This window comes from Psammomys obesus, unplaced genomic scaffold (assembly GCF_907164565.1).
Source record: "Psammomys obesus unplaced genomic scaffold, mPsaObe1.curated_primary_1811, whole genome shotgun sequence".
Taxonomy (NCBI): domain Eukaryota; kingdom Metazoa; phylum Chordata; class Mammalia; order Rodentia; family Muridae; genus Psammomys; species Psammomys obesus.
Window position 1 is genome coordinate 1,752,186 of NW_026596225.1, and position 19,461 is coordinate 1,771,646.

Sequence of the window (19,461 nt, forward strand, 5' to 3'; positions counted from 1 at the left end):
TCCAGTCCCACCCTCATTTCCTCTCCTCCTCCCCATTTCTCAGAAAAAGGGATCCCCCCCCCCCAAACACACAGCTCATCAAGTTGCACAGGACTGAGCTCATTTTCTTCCCCTTGGCCTGGGGAGGCAGCTCTGCCAGGGGGAAGTAATCAAAAAGCAGGCAAAAGAGTCCACTATGGAGACAGCCCTGGCTCTCCTTACTAGGGCACCCATACGAAGCCGGTACTGCCCACTGACTACAGTTGTGTAGAATAGGAACAGTCTATGCACAGGTCCTTGGTTGGGTCTTCAGTCTCTGCAAGCCTCTATGGGCCCTTGGTTAGCTGTTTTTGTTGGTCTTCTTATGGAGCTCCTTTCACCTCCAAGTCTTTCTATTCTTCCCTTTTCCACAAAACTCCTTTTGCTTCCCCCAGTGTCTGGCTGTGAATCTCAGCAACTGTTTTGATCCACTGCTGGGTGGAGCCTCTCAGAGAACAGTTATGCTAAATCTTCTACCTGCAAGCATAGCAGAGGAACCTTAGTAGTGTCAGGGGTTGGCTCTCTCCCATGACGTGGGTCTCAAGTTGGGCCAGGAATTGGTTGGATATTCCTTCAATCTCTGCCTTACCTTTTTCTCTGCACATCTTGTAGGCAGGGTAAATTTTGAGTTGAAATTTTTGTGGGTGGGTTTGCGTTCTTCTCCCCCTCTGAATAGGAGTCTTGTCTAGTTAGAGGGTGTCCTCTTCAGTCTCCATGACCCCTGCTGGTCTCAGCTAGAACCTGCACCCCTCCCCAATATCCTCCCAGAAGCATTTTGTTTTGTTTGAGATTAGATCTCTATGTAGTCCTGGCTGACCTGGAATTGACTATGTAAACCAGCCTGGCCTTGAACTCACAGAGACCTGCCTGCCTCCCAAGTGTGGGAATTAAAGGCTTTGCAGCCATCCTTGAAGATACCTGATAAAACAGGGTCAAATGAAAGGGGAGGAGGTCCTCCCCTATCAGTGGACTTGGAAAGGGGCAAGGAGGAGACCAGGGAGGGAGCTGGGAAGGGGGAGGGAATGAGGGAGCGGGCTACAGCTGGGACACAGAGTTAACAAATTGTAACTAAAAAGAAAAAGAAAAATAAAAATAAATAAATAAATAAATAAATAAAACAAAAAGAAAAGAAAAAAAAACAAAAATATTTTTCACGTCTTCTTATAATTTTTATCCATTATATTTTATAATCCAAATATTTCATTGTGTAAGAAACTTTTTAAATAAAGACCAAATGTTAAAGAAGCAAAAAAAAAAAAAAAAAAAAAAAAAAAGGCTTGTACTAGCATACTCAACCCTCCCATCTTCTTAGATGTAGGCAGGCTTTAAGTTAAGTTTGGCAAACATGACACAGAAATATCAAGCTGTATCAGAATCTGGGCTCTGCCCTGGGGGGCTGGCACGTCCCACTTCTTAGAGCTTTCCTTTGGAATAGTTACTCTGGGGAGTTTAAGGAAGAGAGGAATTCCAACTATCTGAACATATGAGACCAGAAGATACCCAGCTGGTCCTCAGCCCAGACACTAGACAGGTAAGAGACAAAGCCACAGAGAATATTCCAGAACCAACATTTGCAGTATAAAGAACAGACGTCCTTCCACACACGAGTCCCGTCATCTCCAGATATTTTTGAACCACTTTAGCCAAGGGCCTAGACATCATAATGTAAAGGCAAATCATTAAAATCCCTAACTATAAGTTATAAGATAATAGCTACTATTATAAGCCATTGAGGTTTTGAGGAATTGATTGTACATCAAGAAGCAACTGGAACCAAGAGTTCAGTTGGGATAGACATGCTACAGATTCAGTAGAATTTGGGGCAGGAGTATTTATATTTTTTGAACTATCAACCTTAAATAGTACTCTATAATTAAATGTTTTAACTCACTGATTAAAAAATGAACATAAGACTCAATGCAAAGCTAACAGTGAAAAGACTCTGATACCAAATGTCTAGATATGTACATATACACACTTAGATGTAACTTATAATTATTGAAGATTAAAACCATTAAGCTTCAACATATTTGTAAAATTTGAAAAGAACAAAAATCAGTTGCCTTTGTGGTATACAAAGAACAAACATGGAAACAGTGACAAGCTGCCATTAAACATGAGGTACCCTGGAGCACACTTCCTACTGATTCTAAGTATTAGCATTTTATAACAAATGTCACATTTTAAAAACATGTTAAAGACTTACTACAATTCATAGTTTTCAAATACAAGGCTTTCTCAAAACCAAATGTTTAAAACAAGAAAACGTAAGTGCATTTAATCAAGTAGAAACACGAGAACAACCCGATACTTAACACCTTTAACATTTGAGACATTAATACCCGATGCAGTGATCTGGCTACAGACTTTAGCTTTACATGAACCCCAAACAACTGAGAATTACTTAAAATAATCACTTTTAAGATTACCAAAATTCAGACTATTTAAAAGTCCAAAAATGAAAAACGCATATTTTCATTATCATTTAATCCTTTAATCCTTTTTAGTGAAGATACTATAGTGATATATTATCACTATATGATATATGCTACTAGTAAAAAATAAAAAGAAACTTCTATAAAACCATGAAAATAAATTTCAATTAGTACTGCACACACCCAGTATTATTTTAAAGAGACCAGGTGACATACTCTACCTGGAAGCAGACCCAATTTCCCCTGAAGCCATGCTAGACCTCCAGAAACAACTCCTTCTCTAGAGTAAGCGAGTAATTTGGAACAGTCAGAAGTAGACACAGAAAGGAATGTGAGCCGATAATCTTGATATACTTGCTGTTACTCCACAATCACCCAAATCAAGTCCCTAGGAGTCAAGTTAAAAAACAACTTGACCCATGTGGATGTCATAATGAGAGTGCGCCACTGCTGTTGCTTTCCCTGGGGCCCAAGGCACAGTTATTTGTAGAAGTAACTGGCATAACGTGAATGGGCTCAGCAGAGGAAATGATGCATGACATACATTTAACAGCTTTTACTTTTGGTGACATCATACGGTTTCCACCACTGAGCAAACTGCAACGCTTTCTTCCTCTGGTCCTCAAAGCTTTCCTGAATCCCCTTCCTCCAGAGCCTGGGCTCTAGATCCAGCATACCACCAATGATTTCCTTTTAAAGAGTAAGAAAAATATGAACATTTACATTATAAAATACAATGCAATCAAGAATGGAACTATTCACATATTATCTAGTAAATACAATATTAAGTCGTTCTTTGTGACAATGTACAAATATTTCGTATTAGTTTCAAGTAAAATAAACCTTATTTCCAATCTTAACTGCAAACTCTGTGAGTCCCTGTAGTGTCTCCTATGAAGTAATTTGTTGGCTTGTTTGCTCATTAGCATATCTATCTAATGGTAGCAAAAGGAAGAAAGCAAACTTTCAATTCTTTGGTCATAAAGATAATATGTCAGTAAAGATGCAGTGAGAACCAAAATAATACATTGTCAGCTGTACAATGGGAAAGGGTACTGGTAAAGCAGACCATTAAGACACATAAGACAAACAAATAAACAAACATATGTCCTACTTGTGGATAAACAAAAAAGGGAACCACCTATCATTAAGAAAGTACACTGTAAATGGCCCCAGGAGAAACTGACAATTCAGATTTCATGAAAGTTTCCAGGCATCACTCCATCTAAACAGTATAGTATGAGAAAGTCTGTATCTGTTGAAAACTGTCTCTAGACCCTTGCATGTGTTATGGGACAGTACAAAATGGGTTCTCTTTCCTTTACTGCAAAGAGTCCATTTCTGAAACTTCCTCTTGTTCTCCAAGCACTTGCTTAGGCCACAAGACAAAGAAGGATCTAAACTTCTGAGACACATGGAAACCACATGTTCAATCTTAAAAATGCATGCCATAAACAATACATGAGTAATATTTCAAGGGGAGGCAATTCTCCCAGTGAAAATTTAAAAACTAAAACGATGGGTTAGTGATGTCCTTTTCTCTAGAAAAAAAAATTTAAAACTATGAATCCAGATCTAAAGAATGGTTAAAAGCCAGGTATGATGGTGCATGCCTGTAATACCAGTACTTGGAAGACACAGGCAGGTGGATCTCTGTTAGTTCAAGGCCAGTCTGGTTTACAAAGCAAGTCCAGGACAGCCAGGGATACACAGAGAAACCCTGCCTCGAAAAACAAAATAAACAACAACAATACAACAGTTAGAAATCATAGCGCTTCCTCAAGATCTAGCCATACCATTCCTAGGCATATATCCAAAAGAGGCTCAAGTACACAACAAGGACATTTGCTCAACCATGTTTGTAGCAGATTTATTTATAATAGCCAGAAGCTGGAAATAACCCAGATGCCCCTCAACTGAAGAATGGATACAGAAATTGTGGTACATCTACACAATGGAATTCTACTCAGCAATGAAAAATAAGGAAATCATGAAATTTGCAAATAAATGGTGGGAACTGGAAAGGATCATCCTGAGTGAGCTGTCCCAGAAGCAGAAAGACACACATGGTATATACTCACTCACATAGACATGTAATATAGGATAAACCTACTAAAATCTGCACATCTAAAGAAACTAATCAAGAGGGAGGACTCTGACTAAAATGCTCAATCCCGATCCTGAAAGGCAAAGAGGATGGACATCAGAAGTAGAAACCTCTAAGGAAATAATAATAGGTTTTTTCACAGGAGTGAAAACAAAGTTATTTTTTGTTTTGTTTTTGTTAACAAAGCAGGGAAAAAAAAAGTCTGTAAACATCTCAAACAGGGCTGGGGACACATCTCAGTGGAGTGCCAGAGTGTGAGCTTGATGTGCATGAAAGTGTGGATCTGATCCCCAAGGCTACATACAGATAGGTGTGATGGTACACTCCTAGAAACTCAGCAATCAGAAAGACATCTTCAGCAATGTGGTGAGTTCAAGGCCAGCCTGGGCTATGGGATAATTCAAAGATGTCTGTGATTTTGGAATCTGACTACCCATTAAAGACCATAGTAAGTTCTGGATCCAAATAAGAGCTCTCCTTCCTATCGGCACATCCTATTTATTGTAGACCATGACCTCAGGCAGATGAGAGCTACATCTAGAGGGAAGAAGGGTGGGCAATTGTGAACTCTCAGAAAAGTTCACTAAGGCACAGCAGAAAAGGTAGTACAAGAAGGCCTGAGCTAGACCCAGATTCATTTTGCCAATTTCAAATGTTGCATTAATTTCATTCTAGTTTATCAACATGAATCTATAGACATTTAGTAAGTAGACCTCTAATTTAAGGAATCTACTCTTAGGAAGCCATTTTATTTTCCTTCCCTGAAAGAAACTACTGACAATCAAATGACTGAGACTTTCCTTTTTATTTTTTCTTTTTTTAAAAATTTTTTGAAAAAATTTATTACAGTGTATTCACTTTGTATTCCAGATGTAGCCCCTTTCTTAATTCCCTCCCAATTCTGCCCTCCCTCATTCTTGTCTTCCCATGCCCCTTTCCTGGTCCACTGATAGGAAGGTCTTCCTGCCCTTCCCTCTGACCCTAGTCTATCAGGTCTCATCAGGACTGGCTGCATTGTCTTCCTCTGTGGCCTGGTAAGGCTGCTCCCCCATCAAGGGAAGGTGATCAAAGAGCCAGCCACTGACCCCCTTACTAGGAAGCCCATTTGGAGACTGAGCTGCCACAGGCTCTATCTGTGTAGGGGTTCTAGGTTATCTCCACGGTCCTTGGATGGAGTATAAGCAAAGGACACTGTAGTGAGAACAAAACAACAGCCTACAAATTGGGAAAGGATCTTCACCAACCTTATATCTAACAGAGGGCTAATATCCAAAATATATAAAGAACTCAAGAAGTTAAACAGCAACAAATCAAGTAATCCAATTAAAAAGTGGGGTACAGAGCTAAACAAAGAATTCTCAATAGAGGAATAACGAGTGGCAGAGAAACACTTAAAGAAATGCTCAATGTCCTTAGCCATCAGAGAGATGCAAATCAAAATGACCATGAGATATCACCTTACACTCATCAGAACAGTTAAGATCAAAAACTTAAGTGACAACACATGCTGGAGAGGATGTGGAGAAAGGGGAACCCTCCTCCATTGCTGGTGGGAATGTAAACTTATACAACCACTTTGGCGCTTTCTGGCAAAAGAAATCTGGCACTTTCTCAGACAGTTAGGAATAGTGCTACCCCAAGATCCAGCTATGCCACTCTTAGGCATATATCCAAAATATGCTCAAGTACACCAGGACATTTGCTCAACCATGTTCATAGCAGCTTTATTCATAATAGCCAGAACCTGGAAACAACCCAGATGTCCCTCAGTTGAGGAATGGATACAGAAATTGTACATTTACACAATGGAATACTACTCAGCAATGAAAAACAAGACTGAGACTTTCATATGTGCCCAGAACCTAACTGTGAAATTAGTCATTTATTTTTCCTGGTTTGTACCTTAAGTGTAAAGGAAGAGCTGAAGCCATTATGAAGCCATTACCCTCTGCACTCACCATAGGTTGTGGTGCCAGGCTCTCTCACTTAGCATATAACTCTAGGCAAGTTACACAGCCTGTCTGCAGTTTAGATTTTTTCTACCTGCATAACAAATGTTACACCAAAATCTAAACAACAGAGCTGCTGTGAGCACCGGATGACTGATTAGAACAGTAGAGAGGCACACTGTAAAGCCCTGAATAAATTTTAGCAACTGTCAGCACTTTTCAGGACAAAGTTGCCTGACTCCAAAGGAAAACAGTTACTAAATGCCCACTACCAAAAATGTCCGGTTACACAATGATATCTCTAACTCTGTCATGAATATTCTGATATTTTTATTGTTACTTCCTAACTTCTCTCTCTCTCTCTTTAAAGCTTATATAGAGAAGAACTCATCAATTTCTTGTACACTGTACCCGAACTTTTAATTTTCTTTCACAAGGGAAGTATTAACCAAACCACTAAAATTCAAGGTTTTATAAAATTTGTGAATATACCTTTCCAAAGTAATGAGGAAATTTGTGTTGATCTTCAATGACATGGGCAAATCCTCCTTGAAGGCCAAAGTCTACAGCAAAGTAAGGCAAGCCTCTGGGCACCTAGGTAAACAAACAAATCACACGTGAAATGGAAAAGCTGTGTGTACTTGTTGCTCTGATTCTCTGTCATCAGTGAACTAATCATGCATCCGAATAATCTACATGGCAAAATTCTGATGACCTAACTTTCCACAGAGTTCACTCTGATAGCCTTTCAGCAAGACAGATCTTCAAGTCTAGTCATTCACAATCAAAGCAAATACTTTCCTGTTCTTGGAGATAATAGAAAAAAAAGCATTAAAATATTCTTATGTAGCGAAGGGATATTTTTTCTATGATTACACAAATAAAGATATGGTTTCATATTTTACTTAGGAAGAGGAAGCTTGGTCATATATCTATGGATATGCTGGTAGGTGCATAAAATCTTTACTATGATAATACTTATCAAACATAAATAAGTTTATATTTTTATTTATCTCACTAACTGGTGAAGTAGATATAGCAATATTTAGTTTATCAAGTTAGTTTCACAGTATCTTTGGGATCAGCTCTCTATTATCCTTCTCTTTCTCCCTTTCTACAAACACACACATACAGTTTTAATCTCCATACTGATTGAAAGAGCTATAATTTCTTACTTCCCTATCATTAAATAGATTTTGTATCTCTGTAAGTTTTTCTTCTACGTTCCAACGTTTATCACTAGAAATTCTCCAGGTTGGTCACTATACAGTAAGCTTTCCCTCTAACACGACCACACAATCAGCATGACTCTTCTGCACACTGACCCAGTGTTCCTACTTAACTGCACACATTTGGTTTTGAGTACTTGGGAAGGCACAACTTTATAGAGTGTGTAGTGCTGTTTGGTAGGAACACAGAAGTCTTCTTGAAGCATTATAAATCAAATACAATTAAGGCCAACAGAAAGCACAAATTTAAAAAACAGTTTACAAATAGTATAAGCATAAAAATGGTACTTTATGTATTCATATTTTCTATAGTTCTCTATTTTTAAGGTAATAGTTATGCATGACCTTAACAATCAAAAAAAAAAAAAAAAAACAAAAAACAAAAAACACAGGACAACTAGATAAGGCTATAAGCACATCTCTGATTCTCGTGAGTATATAAAGCCAGACAGCTCTGCAACACTTGAGTCTCAGGACAAACATGCAACATTCTGAGATTTGCTGGGAACATCCAAGAGAATGAGGTATATGCAACTCCCAGGCTCAAATTTCAGAGAATAGGAGACAGTTACTTTCATTTCTATGTCCTGTGCAAAAATACTTTGTGCAAAGCTGTCCAAGGACCAAAGGAAAGACACGGCCACCCAATTAGACTCTCAGGCATGCAGCAGGCAATACTTTGAGAAATAACATGAAGAAGTGTATGGTATCAGCACTCTTTTTTTTTTCCTTTGTATTATATTCCGGGGGCCCTAAATATGTCAAAGCTCCGTGGGGGGCACATGTGCCACTGGGGAAACCAGCATGGAACTAGAGTCAGGTTGGGATGTGTCCAAACCTTGGAAATCTCAGTCTTGAGACCTGCAGGGATCAGGATGGCTCCCTCCCTGTTCTGAGCCAGCATGTTCTGGTACAGGCCGCCGCTATGACTCTCGGGGTAGGCATGTAGCTGAGCAACTTGAATTTCTCTCCATGCAAATAAAGCATCCCCAGCATTTCAGCCCCCGCCAATGATATACTCCCACCCTCAAAAATCCCTCCCCACCCCCCACGATTCAAACAGCTCTTATTCACCCCGAATAAAACACATAAGCTGTTTCACTGAACATCTACGAGAGCTGTAACACTAAATCCCTTGGAGAAAGCTAGGTGTGGCAGGGCAAGCCTTTAATCCCAGCATTCGGGGGAGGCAGAGTCAGGGAGATCACTCTGAGTTTGAGGCCAGTCTGGTCTACAAAGAGAGCCCAGGACAGCTAAGGCTACACAGAAACCCTGTCTTGAACAAAGCAGCCAACCAGCCAACCACCACCACCAAAAAACCTAAACCTTCACTAGTTCTACGAAATCTGCATGTTTGGACTGCACTATTAGTATGATAGAGCATGCTAACCATCCACGTGTTTAACATTAGATGTGAAAGGAAAATATACCAGTGACATCTACTTGAACAGCAGTGGCCATACATTTTCTGTAAAAAAGGGTTCATGCTGAAATGCTTTAGGGTTTGAAGGTCATCTGATCTCAGACTATTCAACCCTTAGCAGCATGAAAAGCCTCCATAGGTAATACATGGGCCAGTACATCTGTATTTAAATATAACAACAATAACAAACCACTCCATAGGGAAGACTGGGTTTAGCATATGGGCTGAATTGACAGCCTGCATTATAGTAAGCTCCATTTTCTCTGTTCTGGTCTACTACATAATAAGCATGCTTAGAACAGAGCTGATAAATGGCAGGCATGCAATAAAGACTTACTAAGTTATTTTTAAAAGTAAATTCAAAAGCAATCTATGTCTATCAAATATCTATTCAATTTAATTTCTAATTCTACAAAAGAATGGTCATTATAGAGGTAATTATTATATTGCATCAAAAACTGAACCTGCAAGTCAAAACTTACATATATCCCCCAAGAAGTGGTAAATACACACTCGAACTCAGCTACTACTTTCTAAGAATGTAGCAAGGAATGCCTATATAAAAAAGTAAGTTTGGGGCCAGGGAAATGGTTCAGCAGATCCTTGCTATAAAGTGGAAGGACCTGACGAATTGGGATCCCTAGAACCCAATCAACCTTGATGTAGTAGCGCACATCTATGCTCTCAGGATTGCTATGGCAAGACTGAATGCAGAGATAAGAGACCCTGGAGGCTTGTGTCAGTTAGCCTAGTGTATAAAGCAGCATATAAGAGACCCTGTCTCAAACACAGTAGGCGGCGAGGACGTGAGGACACACAGATTCATACACACACATTTTTTTTTTTCTTTTTAAATGGAGTGGGGAGAAAGGGAGATTGGGAAGGCAGAACATTACAAAAAACGAAAGTGTCCCAAACTCAAAATAACATCCATACGCAACTGTATCTTTTATTATAATACAGTGACAAGAATGTCTTCTCCTGAGATGCTGTCATGGCAGAGTGCAGTGGCCACCACATCTGATTATGGGGGTAAAATGGAGGGCTGAGGGCCAGGAAGGAGGGTTTGTCTGAACACACAAAATCCCCTACAAACAAATAAGCATTTTGCAAAGGAGAATGAATGAACACACTTTCTTCTTAGCTACTTCACCCTTACTCAGCCAAATAACCTAATTCTCAACCAAAACGTAGACTTTCACAAATATTCTCAACACAACAGTAATTTCTTATATTAGAAAATCTTAATACTACTCACAGACTTCCTAATATCTTTTGAAGACAAATCAATCAGCTTCTTATTCATGGACCATTCTTCATCAGATTCCATTATGGCTTTCTAAGAAAGAGGTAATTGAACAACAACAACAAAAATCAACAGAAGAGCCAACACAAAGACACTGGTTTTCGCTGTTTCTCTGTTTAGTTAATGCAGGCACAGTGCACATCACAGGCTACGGTTAAGGGGGGGCCTTAACAGAAGACCGAAAACTAGAACTACTGGACTTTTTGAAGCCTGACATTTACTCAGAGACAGTATTCTTTTTACTCATTTTTCATGAGTGGTAACCAGCTCCGCTTCATGTGACAAAAAGTGATCTTAGAGAACATCTGTGAATATACAATTTCACAAATTTCTTTTTTATTCTTAGAAATCTACTCATATAAATCCATTTAATTTTACTATTCTTCCAAACGTCAGAAGAGTGAATATGATTTGTGCCTACCAAACGTGATTTCATCCCATACAAACTAAAGTTTATGTTTTAAAAGCATGGATAAAAAAATAAAAAAATAAAAAAAAATGGAATTTTAAGATTTTCTAAGTAGTAGAGGTATTATTTACAAAATCTTTTTTTAGTGGTTACAATTAAGGAAATACATTTTAATGCGAAATTAACATTAAGCAAAATCACACATATACATATATATCATATAGGCTGTTATTCCCTATTTACAATTGAATGAGTTCATTTTTATAGAGTTATGACTTGGAAGTGCTTCATGGTAAAACACTGACTTCACTAAAACAAAAACAAAAACAAAAAAAAAAAACTAAAATAATTCAGTATTTTATAGCTCACTTACACTTTTATTGTTTGTTTTGTTTTTTTGAGACAGAGTTTCTCTGGGTAGCTTGGGCTGTCCAGGACTCGCTTTGCAGACCAGGCTTTGAACTCACAGAGACCTGCCTGCCCCTGCCCCCAAAGTGCTGGAATTACTTGCGTGTCCACTGCGCCAGGTTGCTTATTTACTTCTAAGCCTCCTTAAATAAAAAGCTCAAAATTCTTTACACAGAAATGTGCTTTGAATAGTTTATGCTTTACCTCACTTTTTATATAAAATTTGGAATGAATATATTACTACAAATACATCCCCCCAAAGTGAATATATAAACAAGAATCTATACAAAATCAGCTTTTAAATACCTTGAAATAGATGGGAGCCATATCACCCACTTCCTTTGGGAGAGGGATACACTCATAAACCATGTGGTACCGTTTCTTCATGCCCATATGAGTCTCTAGGAAGACACAATCCAATCCTTTATCTTCAAACATCTTCACCAATGATTTCCGAAACATCTAGAGAAAAGGGAAAAAAGCCAAAGCCATATATTCAAGAACTCCACATTTGCAAAAGTTTGTGTCTGAAAAACTCTGGGTTAGATGGGATAACTTGAGATGATCAACTGCATTAAAGAAAAAAAAATTCTGTGAGCACAACATAAAAAATAATACTATACCATTTGCATCTTTCTCATTTGCAATTTATAGTTACTCAAGTATGTTTGACGGAATTATCTTTACATTTTCTGCCAAATATAAGATCCAAGGTTAAATCCAGTGTTATTAGTAATAGTATGTAAAAACAAAATGACTGAAAAAGAACTTCTGCATTTTCAAACAATATTTTGTGTTAGGTCAAATCACTTTTCAAAACATATCTAATAAATGGATGCATAAATAGAGGGATAGTCACCAGAGTATAATTAATTTGAGTGTCACACAAATTTGGAAGTAAAAGAAAAACAAAACAAAACTGTGCTATTTCAGCCTCACTGGTATAAACATCTCTGCACTCACTTTTCAGCCCTGTGGAATGTCTAATGTTCTCCTTCCTTTCCCAAGAAGAACTATAATGCCATTACATTCATGAGCTCACTGTCGAGTGGACTGTTTTACTCACCTGAAAGCTTTTCACCACATATCTTAATTTCCCACAGAAATACACAACATACACACAAGATTCATGTAAGTGAATACTTTTTGCACTCTATTTTATCCCATTAAATCAGTTTTTCATAAAATTTTAAAAGCACGTCAGAACAGTCCTATAATAGTACCTAAAGACTAAATTCCCAAACTTTTTACTTTCTTTTAGAAAATATGTATTTTTTTCACATCAAAATTAATTTGTCTGCGTTCTTAGTTATGTTTGGCCTTTGAAACAACATAATTGACCCATGAGCTCTGGGAGTACCAACTTTAAAAAGCACAGAAATAGAAAACACTTCATAAAATGCAAGCAACGATGTCCTCTTTTGGAATCTTTACCCGTAGTCTGCCAAAGCAAGTATGTACTGTCTTCTTTTCTGAAGTCTTGCAATTCCACATTTTTCACCTGGGTGCTAGGTGACCTCTACAAGTAACAGCACTTAAAATAAGAATTTCCTTTCCTTCTTAAGCATTGTAAGGTTTTGAAATAGCTCAGCAACAATTTAACCCATTCTGTGGCTCTCAGTCTGTTAGAGCATCAGCCATAAAACTGTGTAACTGACTCACAGAACTGACTTCAGAGCCATGGAGGGCATGACATGCTATGAAGTGCACCCGGGTATGCTATGAAGGGAACAGATAAAACAGAAGCTGGTACGGGAGCACAATCACCATGGCAACAGGGGCAGCAGTGGCTGCTGCCTGGACACCTGACTCCACATCTTTTCATTCTCAGAAACTTTCTTCTTTGGCTACAATTTAATAAAAATGATAATCTCAAGCTGCAAAAAGCACTAATTAGAAACCCAATTGTCTTTTTTACTTTTTATTTTATTATACTTTACAATTTATTCACTTTGTATCCTGAATGTAGACTCCTCCCTTGTCTCCTCTCAGTCCCATCCTCCTTCCCTCTTCCCCCCCATTCCCCTTCCCTAGTCCACTGAAAAGGGGGAGTCTTTCCTCCCTACTATCTTACCCTAGCCTAATGTTACCCTAGGAGTAACAATGTTACCCTATCTTACCCTAGGAGATCATTAGCCCCTGGATCCTCTTCCTCTGTGGCCTGGTAAGGACACCCACCAGGAGGAAGTGATCAAAGACCAGGAAACTGAGTTCATGTCAGAGACTGCCCCTGCTCCCCATCTTAGAAGACTCACTTGGAGACTGAGCTGCCTATTGGCTACATCTAGGTCCTCTCCATGTATAGTCATTGGTTGATCATCAGTCTCTGCATACCCACAGGTCCAGATTTTTTTGGCTTTGTTGGTCTCCTTGTGGCACTTCCGTCCCCTCTGAGCCCTTTTATCCTTCTCTTCTTCAGTAAGACTCCCTACACTCTCACAAAATTGGGGTGTCAGTCTTCACAACTGCTTCGATCCCCCGCTGGGTGGAGTCTTTCAGAGGACATCTGTGGTGGGCTCCTGTCCTGCTCCTTCTCTTCAGCAACTTCCAGGGTCCATTCTCTCTGCCTTTCTGAAGGAGAATTATGCATCTTTCTAGGGTCCTCCGTGTAATTTAGCTTCTTTTGGTCTGCGTAGTTGATTATCCTCCATTATATGGCTAATATCCACTTATAAGTGAGTATATACCATACATGTCTTTCTGGTTTTGGGTTACCTCACTTAGGATAATCCTTTCTAGTTCCATCCATTTGCCTGAAAATTTCATGATTTCCTTGTTTTTAATAGCTAAGTAGCACACCATTGTGTAAATGTACCACAAATTTCTGTATCCATTCTTCTATTAAGGGATATCTAGGTTGTTTCCAGATTCTGTCTGTTACGAATAAAGCTGCTATGAGTATAGCTGAGCAAATGTCCTTGTATGGTGGTGCACATTTTGGGTCTATGTCCAGGAGTGGTATAGCTGGGTCTTGAGGTAGCACTATTCCTAATTTATTAAGTTACTCCTATTGATCCACGAGCATGGGAGATCTTTCTATATTCTGACATCTTGAAATTTCTTCAGAGACTTGAAGTTTTTGTCACACAACTCTTTCACTTGCTTGGTTAGAGTTACAGCAAGATACTTTATGTTTTTGTGGCTATTGTGAAGGGTGTTGTTTCCCTAATTTCTTTCTCAGCCCATTTTTCTTTTGTGTACAGGAGGACTACTGAGTTGTTTGTTTGTTTGTTTTTGTTTTTTGAGTTAATTTGTATCCAGCTACTTTGCTGAAGGTGTATAGCAGCTGAAGAAGTTCTCTGGTAACATTTTTGGGGCCACTCATGTATACTATCATATCATCTGCGAATAATGATACTTTGACTTCTTCCTTTCAGATTGTATCCTGTTGCTCTCCTTTATTTGTCTTAGTGCGCTAGCTAGGACTTCAAGTACTACAGTGAAGAAATATGGAGAAAGTGAGCAGCCTTGCCTTGTCTCTGATTTCAGTGGAATTGATCTACATTTCTCTCCGTTTAGTTTGATGTTGGGTATAGGCTTGCTATATCTTATCTTTACTATGTTTAGGTATGTGCCTTGTATCCCTGATGTCTCCAAGATTTTAAACATGAACGGGTGTTGGATTTTTGTCAAAAGCTTTTTTGACATCTAAGGAGGTAATCATAGGGTTTTGTGTGTGTGTGTAGGTTTTTTTTTTTATTTATTTATTCTCAGTTTGTTTATAAGGTGGATTACAATGAAGGATTTTCCTATGTTGAACCACGCTGGCATGCCTGGTATGAAGCTGACTTGGTCATGGTGGGTGGTATCTTTGATGTGTTCTTCGATTTGGTTTGTGAGTATTTTACTGAGCATTTTTGCATCAACATTTATAAGGGAAATTAGTCTGAAATATTCTTTCTTTGTTGGGACTTTGTATAGTCTGGGTATCAAGGTGACTGTGGCCTCATAGAATGAGTTTGGTAATGTTCTTTCTGTTTCTATTTTGTGGAACAGTTTGAAGAATATTGGTATTAGTATTGGTATCTAGTAGAATTCTGCACTGAAACCATCTGGCCCTGGGTTTTGTATGGATGGGAGAATTATGATGACAGCTTCTATTTCCTTAAGGGATATAGACTATTGATTTACCTGATCTTGATTCAACATTGGTAAGTGGAATCTATCAAGAAAATTGTCCATTTTATTTAGATTTTCAAATTTTGTGGCATATAGGCTTTTGAAGACAGACCTAATGATTCTTTGGATTTCCTCAGAGTCTGTCGTTATGTCCTCCTTTTCATTTCTGATTTTGTTGATTTGGATAGTGTCTCTCTGCCTTTTAGTTAGTTTGGCTAAGGGTTTATCTATCTTATTTTCTCAAAGAACCAGCTCTGGGTTTCATGGATTCTCTGAATTGTTTTGTTTCTAATTTATTGATTTCAGCCCTGAGTTTGATTCTTTCCAGCTGTCCACTCCTCCTGGGTGTATCTGCTTCTTTTTTTTTTTCTAGGGCTTTCAGGTGTACTGTTAAGTTGCTTGTATAAGATGTCTCAAATTTCTTTTTGAAGGCACTTAGTGCAATGAACTTTTCTCTTAGCAGTGATTTTGTTGTGTCCTATACGTTTAAGTGCCTTCATTTTCACTGAATTCTAGGAAGTCTTTAATTTCCTTATTTCTTCCCTGACTCAGTTGTTGCTGAGTAGAGGATTGTTTAGTTTCCGCATTGTATATGCTTTTTGTTATTTCTGTAATTGCTGAGGTCCAGCTTTAGACCATGGTGGTCTGATAGGATACAAGGGGTTATTTCAATCTTCTTGTATCTATTGAAGTTTTGTGCCTGACTATATGGTCAATTTTGGAGAAGGTTCTCTGGGGGCTGGGAAGAAGGTATATTCTTTTGTGTTTGGGTGAAAAGTTCTGTAGTCATCTATCAGGCCCATTTGATCCATGACCTCTGTAAGCTTCATTATTTCACTATTTAGCTTCTGTCCCTTGGTGAAAGTGGGGTGTTGAAGCCTCCCACTATTAATGTCTTAGGATTGATGTGTGGTTTCAGTTTTATTAATGTTTCTTTTACAAATGCAGGTGCCCTTGTATTTGAGGCATAGATGGTCAGGTTAGTGATGTCCTCATGGTGGATTTGGTTTTTTGTTTTGTTTTGTTTTGTTTTTATGAGAATGGTGTGTTGTTTCCCATTTCTTCTGATTAACTTTGGTTGAAAGTCTATTTTATTAGATATTAGGATGGCTCCTTCAACTTGCTTCCTGGTTCCATTTGCTTGGAAAACCTTTTCCAGCCCTTTACTCTGAGGCACTGTCTATCTTTCTGCTGAGGTGCGTTTCCTGAATGCAGCACAAGGTTGGTTCCTGTTTCTGCAACCATTCTGTTAGTCTGTGTCCTTTTTATTGGAGACCAATTGTCTTTTTTAAAGTAATTACTTTCAAAGTTTGTTTAATAAACAAAAGATTTCAAAATAGGAGAATGTGACAAAAATAAAAATAATGAGAAAGAAATATGATCTAGACACCTACAAATTGTCAAGTAAAAATATCAAACCTGTTTGAATTTATCATAATAATTTGCAAAACAAGTCTTGTAGACACTGAGCATTGAAGTACTAACCTGAATCTCCTCCCAGATATCTTCATCCAATACAGTGGCTGCTTGATGATGCTGCAGAGGAACGATGAGGCAGTGGCCCTCAGTGAGAGACCGACAATTGGGCAAACATAAATAAACCTAGAGGAAAATTCCAATGGTGATGTGTTATTATTTGGTCTTAGCTGTAACAGATGAGACTACAGTAGTGAAATCATGGGTACTTATTATGGCACACTTGTTTATAAAAACTATTTCTCTTTTAAATACTCTCAAAGATAGTTTTTACATTTAAAACATCGTGGAAATGGCTTCTAAAAAACTAGAAATTCAGAACACAAGTCTCAGTTTTCATAAAAGACATTAAAAACTAAGACTTCCCAAGAAAGAACAAGAACAAATGCCACTTGATCTTTTATCTGAAGTAACTGTATATTTACAAATGCTGAAAACAACATACTGTTTTGAAAAATAAAAAGACAACGTAAACCTTATGAATGGAAATTCCTGATGAGCTGCATCTTGTGCTGTTTAGAGCTAATGAACTGGCCAAAGCTCCAGTTGTTGTAGAGTCTAACATGCTGCAAATCCAGAGCCATGTTACCCTGACCACCTTTAACCTTTTGCCCCCTTAAAAGCCGTTTACTTCTCTCCTTTTTGTGTAACACTCCTGTGACCAATATGTAAAACTTCCAAAATATACAACAAAGCACTAACTTCTACCAATCAAAAGCTAAGAAGCCTCAGAATGATGAGATTTCCCAGCTGTTCTATAATAACTTGCCTACCTGGTGTTTTCAATAATACATACAAAGTGTCATGATTTTTTTTCTTTCTTTTTCCTTATTCTGTTATTCTAAGAGCATCAGTGAATTTTTAAGAGACTGGAACATGGAACTTAGGGTGACCTAAACTGAAGTTCCTGGACCACGGTCATTCATACTTAGCTCTTATTCCTTTGTGAGGAGAGTTGTTTTCTTTTTGTTTAAATTATGTGTATCAATAAGGCAATTTCTCTCATTATGGGAGAAAACTGAGTTAACCCAGCTGAGGGAAAGAAAACAAGACCAGGATAGCTTTACCTCTCTGGTAAAAATCTGTTTCTTTACATATATGATTACCTAACCTGAAGTTATTTACCTATTATATAGAAGGAGGTATGAATAAGTAGTATATGAATGATGAGAAATATAATAAATACAAAAATAATAAATAAATGATGAGAAATAAAATATTATATAATAAATAAATATAATAAATGCCCCCCAAACTATTAGTTCCTGAAGCTAGAACTCATTCATTCAGCCTCAGTCATCCATTCTCACAAATCCGTCCCAGTGGTTTTTACTTTATAAACAAATAAATAAACATACAAACAACAGCCACAACCATGCACACACAGCAAACACAAAAACCAAGGTTTCTCTGTGTAGCCGTGGCTGTCCTGGAGCTCTCTCTGTAGACTCTCAGTTCACTCAGGAACTGAGAGATTTGTCTGCCTCTGCCTCCCAAGTAATGGGATCAAAGGAGCGCCACCCAGCCTTCTTGGCTTTCTCTTCCCTGCCAAAGCTTCTCATTCACTGGTGCCTCAGAGATGACTTATAGGAAATCTTTCCAATATAAGGCCCCGCCATCATTTTATCCCTCACTTTATGACAATAGCCATTTGAATCAGGGTAATAATCAAACTTTATTTTATTACATTTTAATAGAAGAACACTTGCCTAGGTGGAGCCCTAGATTCAAATCCCAATATTGTGCTCTAAAAACAAAAACAAAAAGCCCTTTAAATGAACTAAAATAATTTTTTTTTCAATTTTCCTGATTCTTTACTTTTTCATGACAATTAAAATTTGGCACCTACCACATCCACAAACTAATATATACAATGTAAAAAACAGTCACCAACACACCATATTTATTGAAATAAGTGACACTGATATGTTACCGGATATTTAGTTATTATACAGAGAAAAGCTAATTGTTAGCAAAATATAAAGCCTAAATAGATACCGCATTTGTCAGATAGAGTTAGGTGTGTCCTGAAGAGATAGTTTGGTTATGCCACTAAAAGCCTTCATAGATAAGGGTGTTAAAGAATAGAAAGTTCCTGCCTATTTTAGGCCAAGTTGCTTATGAGAGGTCTTGTGGTCTTTGCTCTATGACCCAAGGCACAGTCAGCTGGGTGGCCTGGAGCTACCCCAAGTAAACATGAAATGGTTTAGCCCCTTCTGACCTGGTTTGGAGCTCCACACCATAACAGTGACATGCTCAGCCTGCCAAGGATGTAGGGGAGGGGCCAGAACTTCTTTGATAAGCAACTGGACCTTTGATAGAGCTCTCTTTGGGCTTGCAGGAATAATAAATCAGCAGCTGGCAAGTATCAGGTAAAACTAAGGAACTAGCAGTTTGGCTGTCGATCAGGCTTGTAAATGGATATTTTGTATATCATTCAGAAAGTAAAGTTACCTTGCTGAGCTAGCAAGTTTTTACCTCTTGAGGCTCCCATGTCTTTATTGCTATACGTATTAGATACTTTAAATGATTACAGTGATACATAAAGAAGATGAGATGCTTGGAATACAATGGTGAGCAAA

At 38.1% G+C, this 19,461-nt stretch overlaps 1 protein-coding gene across 1 annotated transcript in view; it reads right to left on the reverse strand.

Moving 5' to 3' along the window:
• Window positions 1-1,834: 1,834 nt before the first annotated feature.
• Window positions 1,835-19,461, reverse strand: part of Cwf19l2 (CWF19 like cell cycle control factor 2) — a 51,556-nt gene continuing 33,929 nt past the window's right edge. The window contains exons 14-18 of the mRNA XM_055595868.1: window positions 16,889-17,005; window positions 11,591-11,746; window positions 10,420-10,500; window positions 7,002-7,103; window positions 1,835-3,143 (exon numbers count right to left, since the gene is read on the reverse strand). Coding sequence (XP_055451843.1) covers window positions 3,000-3,143; window positions 7,002-7,103; window positions 10,420-10,500; window positions 11,591-11,746; window positions 16,889-17,005 — 600 coding nt within the window. The 3' untranslated portion in view covers window positions 1,835-2,999. The remainder of the gene's footprint in view (window positions 3,144-7,001; window positions 7,104-10,419; window positions 10,501-11,590; window positions 11,747-16,888; window positions 17,006-19,461) is intronic.